We start from the raw sequence: 8,109 nt of genomic DNA, 5'->3' as shown, positions 1-8,109 counted from the left end.
TTTCATTTTTAAAAAAAAAAAAAAAAAAAAAAAAAGGTAAAATTTCTCGCTTTTTTCCCCCGATTCCACGGGCGAGGCTGCCAACAGGCGTCCCAGCACTGGCAGCTGGCAGAGGGGCATCCGCAGGATACCTCCTCCAATTCTCATACTTTGAATATTTAGCAGAGGCAAAACGTCTTCTGTACCAGCGCTCCGGGGAGCAACAGAGCACCGTGCTCCCTCCAGGCCGGGGGGACCCAGGGCAGGCACAGTCCCCAGCCTTGCCCCCTCCTCCTGCGGCTCTGGGCCACGGCTTCAGCCTGAACGTGCTCCGTACCAGCACAGCCAACAGGTGAAATACTCTTTTTGATGCCTGTATTTAGTTACTGGCGCTTTCTCAGTTGTTGGCTAGCTCTTGCAACAAAAACGATTTATTCCAGCCAGTGACATACGGCTCACCCAAGGAAGGTATTTTTAATATCCAATACACGGTGTGAGGTTATGACAGGAAAATGCAGGTTAAGATCACACATCTAATCCCATACACAGCATATTTATACCACACAGACTTACAGCAATTCAAAGGCTATTAGCTTCATTAACAAATAATGAAATAGATGCAGGTAAAAAAAAAAAAAACAACTTCTAAAAACAAATCGCTCCCTTTAAATGAAAACTTCCTTGTTTTGAAGAAGAATTATGTGTTTCACAAACATCTGTTACAGAAAGGGCTGTGTGTTCAGGGAGGGTGTCCAGCTTTCCCTGGTAGCAGCCGAGAGATTACCTGACCACTTTCAGCACTATTCACAGAAGAAATCAATGTCCTGAAAAAGCAAGTCAAGAGGGAAGATGTTTTGAGATTACCAAAGGATTAATGTTCCTTTATCACCCCCCCCAAAGGTACATGAGTAAATGCAAACACAGAATACACTATAATATACTCAAAGTACACCATAATATACTCAAAGTATTCTGGAAAAGAAAAAGGTCTTTGACTTCTTTTGCATAGCTGGGATGGTTTGTTCCTGCCATAAATTTTTAAAGTGAATTAGGCAATACCACTTTCTGTCTTCTTTTGAACTGATTGCTTTATCTCCCTTTTTTGTTTCGTATTCCCACATCCATACCTGCATGTATTAGTTATATGTAACCCTTTATCCTTAAACAGTTCCTAACCACACAAGAACAGGATGCCTTGAACAGACTGAGGCTATGCGATAAGCTTGCTATAGAAAAATGTGACTAGAAAATAAATGCCAGCATTTTGCTTGGAAACTTCCAGCAGGGGCTAGACTTCCACAGCATATTGCTTTCATCTAACTTCCTGCTATTATTTTATACAGCTATGTAGATCTCGATTCTGCTGCAGGGAATTATCACACTGTGGTGCTCAAAATGTATGACATCTGCATTAGACCAGCGTATCACAGATAGCTGTCCACTGGAAGCAGAAGAGAGGGAGCCGTTTCGGAACAGATGCTTACTGGTAATGAAAATACTCTCATCTTAGCCAGCAAATGGCCAGTTTTAAGTGATCGAGGGAATGCAGGCAATCCAAAACTGCTCTGTAGTACACAGAGTCTATTGTATTCAGTGTGATTCAATGGTTCAGAAGTAGCAGTACTGAGGGAGGAAAAAAAAAAAATCCCTTCAGATTTATTGCTCAAACAGCAACCAACAGCCGTGGATTACCCAGAGCTGCACAAAATGATACTGAGAGAAGTTCACAGGCAGAAACATTTATTAGCAGGGTCTGTAGCTGATGGCATACACTGACTCCAACAGTGAAAGTTACTTTTTTCGGGAAAAAGAAATAAAAGGAGGGTCAGCAACATAGAGGCCCCCAAGCTGATTCCCTCTTTCAGACTTCTCAGGGGGGCACCTGCTTCTTCAGTGCAGCAGGTACCCCCCCATAATACTTGTCCCCATCAAGCTCCCTATAAGTTGTTCCTCCATGCAGTGCCATTTGTGTGTGCCACCCGGCTGCTCCATGCTGATTAACCATTCAGCTTTGGGCATCATCAGGTCCCCTAAGATAAATGGCAGCCCCTTCCCAAGAGAACCCATTGTAATGCCAACATTGGGCTTTGCAGGTGCAAGGCCAGGAAAGCAAGGTAAAAGCACTGCGAGCGGCTTGGGGGAAGGTTACAGAGCTGCAAGCAAGAGAACCAGCTTCTGACTTGCCGATGGAGGGCTGGTGGCATTGGAGGCGTCTATGACAGCATGCCACACTCGCTCTGTATAAAACAGCACCCTAACGGGATGTTTCTGGAGCAAGCCCATATGCAGGTTGGTCAAGATGCATTGTAGACCATTTTAAATGTGAATTTAGAAAGAGCAAGATCCTTAAGGTCACATTTGCTGCGTAGTTGAGAGTGGTAGAACAAGGAAAAGAACATATCTGTATCGCCCTTCATTTTCGTTGCAAAGCTCCTGCGTAGCAAGAATGTGAAGTAAGGGTGAGAAAACTGTGAAAGTCTGTGTCGCTAGTTTTACAAAAGAAAATTACTTTCCAATTAAAGTTCTGCATTGCCGCCTAACAACAGCCCATTCTGGACCCCAAGTCAGCCTGCAGGATAAAACACGGCTTTAACCTACCTCTGCTTCCAGTTCAGCTTGCCGTGCAGCAGGCTGCCTGTCATATTGTTGAGAAAAGAGCTTAGACATGTATTTTAGTCATTCGTACATGTTCTGTGACTAATTAATTGCTGCAATGCTTCTGGGGCAAATTCAGAACAACCTTATGTAATGTCAAGAAAAGCAATCACTTATCCAAGATTCGCACTTCCTCAAATAAAGCTTGTCTGACACATTATAACACAAATCCTCTTAACTATTAACATGAAACTAAATTCTTCCTTTCACTTATTCCCTCTGTGTTAATGAAACCCATCTAGTAATCTGGACCTAGGATTAAAAACTCCATATACGATTTCAAGATTAAAGCACTAATTGTTGTATTTTGTACTTTTTTGTATTTTTGCACTAATTTGTTGTATTCAAAACGGCTTATAGCTAAATATTTAATATTGATGAAGGTAATTATTGTAAACCTCCCACTCAATTTGTTTTAAGCATAGAAATAAGCTACCAGAAAGCATTAGTTGTAAACCAAACCATACCAGCCTCTGAGAAAAGACCCTCTTTTTCCACTCCTCTGCAAAGTGTTTCAGTTCTTCAATAAAATTACGAGTTGTCTGGTGTGCGAGACACTACATAATCAGGGACGATCACCCATTCAGAAATATAGCCCACTTACACAACACTAATGTGTTTCCAAAAGCTTTTTCATTCAGCTTTTTGACATACCAGTAACTTTGTTATGAGAAAGCAAGCCTGCTTTCAGTAAATCAGAAGTTCTGTATGACAGTGTCCACCTACGATTAACAGAAAGCACACTTGTACACGTTACTAAAGCACGCAGCACAATATTCAGACTCTAAAGAAAAGAAAGCTTTGGGTAAAACTTTTGTGGCCTTGAAGGAATACCATTCAAATCAATAGGAACTCTAATAGGATCAAGCCCTTAATGCAGCATTTGCAATGTCTGCAATATCAGAGCTTATGTTAGGGATTTTATTGAGGCTATTTGCCTGTATAAAGGCCCAAAGATTGGATCCCTAAGCATCTGTGATATGCTACAATCAACTGCCACAATTATGATTTGTTTTTACAGCAAATTAGCATTACACAGCCAAGTATAATTATGTAGCCAGCTGGGCTTTTGCAAATTCCTTACCGTTGTAGGAAGAGTCTTATTTGCTTCTTGATAGACGTGTTGTTCTGAGACTAAACTGCTAGGGAAATAACCAACTGTCCCCATATGGTCTTCATACTGTCGTCCATAAACCTTCAAGCATGGAGATGTATAATTAGATACCTTAAAACAGTCCTCATCTGGTTTGAGCTAGTTCACAATTTAGTCAAAAGCAGCTACTAATAGTGTTTCTCTCTCTGGTTTTACATTTCCTAGCTTCCAATTAGCTGGCGCATGAAACAAACCATTAACACAAGTTTTGATACAGGCATACATTTTTTGGCATAAATGAATACCACCTATAGTTTATCTGGATATTTTTCTTTAGAAATGCAGCTAATACTTATCTTTGCTTCCCCTAAATTTAAGGGGTTTATGACCAACTGCAATAAAAGCTTTCTCCTCCATAGTTTCAGCAAGCAGCCACAGAAAAGAACTGTCAAGCCCTTCCATTACGGTTCAGTTCATAATTACCATATAGTTATTGAAGTTATTTCATAAAACAAAAAAATAAATATTAAAACCCCAAGACTCCTCAATCAGTTTAAGTTTAAACATTCACTTCGAAAACTAAGTTGCTGCTTTAAAACCCACAGTAGCTCAGCATTAGCATCCATTGCTTGACAGAAATGCGTGTTAATCTACTTTTGGTTTGCTTATATTCACAAGAATCTCCTCTTACACTTCCAGCCCAGAATTCTCCAGAGTCGTTTTCTTTCACTAGTTTTGAGTAAACATAAATCAACTCTCCTTTTTTGATATTAATGAATCTGCAGTCTGGAGCATTATAATCCTCTTCTGCTCTGGCGAGGGAAATGGTGTCTAGAAAAAAAAAAGAACGAGGTGAATGAATTTAAATACATATATACTTATACAGAGAGAAATATATGTGTGTGTGTGTATGCACGCATGTACAACTATTTCTACAGACAAAAGTAGGTTATCCTGAACTTAATAAAGTCTTCAAGAATATGTCCTGCTCATTTTATTACTCTCCAGTATGCAACGTAACGGCTTAAGAACGTGCCATTTCATCACAGTGGAAGTTATAATCCTTCTCTCTGCACTTACCTTTCACTTGAGTGAAAAATGTCCCTTACAAAACCCTTTTTGCATTAAAACTGCATGTGACATTCCACATAAACCCTCCCACTCTGCTTTTAGAGTTGACAAACCAACGCAAATATAACAGAGCTAAATAAGCATAGCAGTTTTCCATCACACATCCAAAATCAAAACCTGCATTTTTGAGACTCCATTCTCAAAATTAAAACAAAATTACTTACAGACACAGTTATCATCAGCACACAGCTTCTTGCTGGCAAGCTTGTCCATAAAAATTCCAGTTACAAGAGGACACATTAATCCGAGACACAAAAGTAAAACAACCAACCAAACACGTTGTGTCATTTTCCTTTGCTGCAGTGCTTGCCGAATGCGTACCAGGTCCAGCGATCCCCGTCTTTTATGGAAGAGGCAGACACCTGGACAAACATGCCAGGCCAATGGGAAGGGGTCAGGGCGACATTCCACCCCACCAGAGGAGCCGTAGGCGGGAGGAAGAGCTCAGGGTCCACTCACGAAACCGAATCCCTTTCCAAAGCCATTCTGCATTAACATTTCAATCACCAACTGTATTATTTAAACGTTTTAAGCCCTCCTGTAGCTGTCCATAGTCTTAATCTTAACTCAAGCAGAGTTTGAGAACGAAAATTAAGTCAGATCCTGGTAAGCAGCAAAGGAAATTACATCCTTCCAAATCCTCAAGTTCTTTATTTTCACAAATGCTCACTGACAAGTGTAATCTTCATCAGACCATAAACCCTCAGTGGCAGAGACTCCCCTGTTACGGTCTACACAAAGGACTTACTAGGACCCTAACACATGGACGCAAATGTACACAAACTATTAGGGAGCTGAAACCCAGTAAAAAAGGCCTTGCAGGTCAGCAATTTAAATTTGAAGTCTAAAAGGTTGTAGAGGCAAGATCCCTTCCACAGGGAGATGCAGTCAAGAGCAGAACACACAGGTTATGCCAGGGCAGCGACCATTTCACTTCTGTGGACATAGCTGAACTCAGTGGAGAGTTCGCAGATACACAACGCTGAACAACATATAGTGCCACAGGCTGACTTAAACGGACCTCTTTATGCCTTGGAGAAGACATGTAGAATTTACAGCATCATAGAATGGTCAGCGTTGGAAGGGACCTTGAAGATGATCTAGTTCTAACCCCCCTGCCATGGACTGCGACACTTTCCACTAGACCGGGTTGCTCATCTAACTTCCCAAAATCTTGTCCTAGCACTCATAAGGCAAGACTTGTAGGAAGTATTTCAATTAAAATAGATGTGCACACACCCACAAAAGGAACGACCAGTGGAGTTACTGCACTGTAAACAATTCGCATCACACCTGTCAGGCTACAGAAGGTTGGTCTGGATCAGTCCTTAAAAGCGATCAAGAGCAAGTTTGGGAATTCCTAAAATGGCACTCCAGAGAACCAGTGCTTCCTGATTCATGAGGAGATCTGAAGAGCTGCTGGCTGCTTTCAGTTCACAAGCAAAACAGAGGAAGTGGTCAACTGTCATAAAAAAATCCCACACTCTCTTTTAAAGAAAGAGCATCTTGCAACTTCTAGCATCACCTTCCTATTCCAGCTGACATCACTACATTCTCCTCTAATCTTCCAGTCCATTACTCCTTCCTCCAAACTCCCGTATGTAGTGTCTAACTTCCTTTGGAGACAGCTCCACACAAACCCTTCTAAGTAAATAAGCATAGTGGTACGCAGTGGCAGTCTCGTGTACACAGACTAGTGGGATGCAAAACCAGCCTCTTTAATACCTATAGAATTACGACTGCAGAAGGCAAACCATAAAGTTCAAGATGGAATAACAGAGTCACTTTTGCTTCACTGAAACAATTTTCACTTGCAAGTCTTAGAATACTTGTGAAATCACACACACACAAAATCACTAAAAAGAATGAAAAAATACATATGTGGGGACAGGACAGTAATTGAGATGGCTGTGGAAGGGGTATGATCTTGCACTGCACTCTGGAAGCATAAGATGAAAGGTTTTTCAGGTCTTGTCAAAAAAGGTGGTTTATGTAGCTAGTTTTATGCTTACAGATAACATAGCACTTGCTCAGAAATCGAGTGGACATGCCAGAACTACGAAGTATACCAAGATTTTATAAAAAGCAATCATGCTTCCCTGAAGGTGCAGTGCTTTGTCTGAAGAACAGTTTTAAGTCGTATCTCAATCGTTTCAGAACACAAACTGGGGGAAACAGATGCTCTGTAGCTGCAGCCGAGCCCGCACAACACAGGAGGGGACAGCACTGAGCCGTGGTCATAGAGAAAAAGCTACGGCCTCCAGCACCCGTCCTTCTGCCTCCATTCACCACATTACTTTGGAAACAGAAAAAACCTCAACACTTGCAATGCAGCTACAATGCAAAACAACCTTCCTTGCAGTTTCTTGCCTAAACATCAGCTACTCTAATACTTGCCTGAACTGCTGAAGGAAACCATCTAACTCTACCCCATTACTTCTTCATAAGAAAGGTTAGTTAGAGGCTTCACAGAGAAAATGCTCAAGTTGGGAATGGTGCAACACGACAAGCGCTGTGCGACCGCTTCCTCTCAAACATTCATCTTCTGGGGTGTGATTGCAACCCTCCTAGCCAACACCACGCAACAGCTACTGCAAGATTCACCAAAAATACAATTGTATTATAAGTAAATTTAATTACTCTCTTAACCTAAAATATCTTCCTAGGTCTTTCACCATCTGAAAAAAACACTTCAGCTTTTAAAGTGATTTTGTACCCAAATATTTGTAACAGTTAAAACTCACAATACTACATCTGATTACTTCACTGCATTCAGTGTATTTTGTGTCACACAAGAGCTGTAAAGGTTTTTAACAAATGGAAAAAACCAAAACCAAACCCAGAAGCATTAAGACACGTATTTTGAAAAAAATTGCCTAAAAGCAGACCATCAGGCTTATCTGTGCTGTCTTTATAAAGAGCCAGAAAGCCCTTCCTAAACTATTTATTAAAATGACTGGTAACAGGGCTGGAAAGAGCAGAAGAGAAGACAACAGATAAACTTTTATGTTTCTTCTGTGGACCTGCTTCTACTACCAGCCACCATTAGAAAGACAAAACCAAGTTGAACAACAGTGCTGCCAAACTAATCAATTTCTACCCTTACGTGGAAAAAAAAAAACAACCCACTCGTGATAGTTTGTTTTTAAGTGACAAAACCATCCTTGCTGAAAAGCAGCTGTCCCCTTGATAATAAGACTGAAGATTCCGTGTTGCATTTATTCTGAATATGCTGACTTCTAGCATTCCTG

The 8,109-nt window shown here is 40.9% G+C and overlaps 1 protein-coding gene across 1 annotated transcript; it reads right to left on the bottom strand.

The window, feature by feature from the left end:
- Window positions 1-732: 732 nt before the first annotated feature.
- On the bottom strand, window positions 733-5,149 carry OTOR (otoraplin). Its single transcript, XM_009881420.1, has 4 exons — window positions 5,023-5,149; window positions 4,419-4,558; window positions 3,719-3,829; window positions 733-803 (listed from the first exon to the last, which is right to left on the bottom strand). Exons 1-4 carry the CDS (start codon window positions 5,144-5,146, stop codon window positions 780-782), a joined length of 399 nt encoding a protein of 132 aa, XP_009879722.1. The 5' UTR covers window positions 5,147-5,149; the 3' UTR covers window positions 733-779.
- Between the last annotated feature and the right edge of the window lie 2,960 nt (window positions 5,150-8,109).

Source organism: Charadrius vociferus, unplaced genomic scaffold (genome assembly GCF_000708025.1).
Source record: "Charadrius vociferus isolate BGI_N301 unplaced genomic scaffold, ASM70802v2 scaffold583, whole genome shotgun sequence".
NCBI lineage: Eukaryota > Metazoa > Chordata > Aves > Charadriiformes > Charadriidae > Charadrius > Charadrius vociferus.
This window is presented reverse-complemented; position numbering and strand designations above follow the sequence as displayed.

Excerpts from the sequence above, each read along its gene's own strand:
- OTOR (XM_009881420.1), bottom strand. The coding sequence starts at position 5,146 with ATGACACAACGTGTTTGGTTGGTTGTTTTACTTTTGTGTCTCGGATTA. Across the intron at positions 4,559-5,022 it reads TGCTGATGATAACTGTGTCT|ACACCATTTCCCTCGCCAGA; the intron begins GTAAGTAATTTT and ends TTTTTTTTCTAG. Across the intron at positions 804-3,718 it reads ATAAGACTCTTCCTACAACG|GACATTGATTTCTTCTGTGA; the intron begins GTAAGGAATTTG and ends TTGCTTTTTCAG.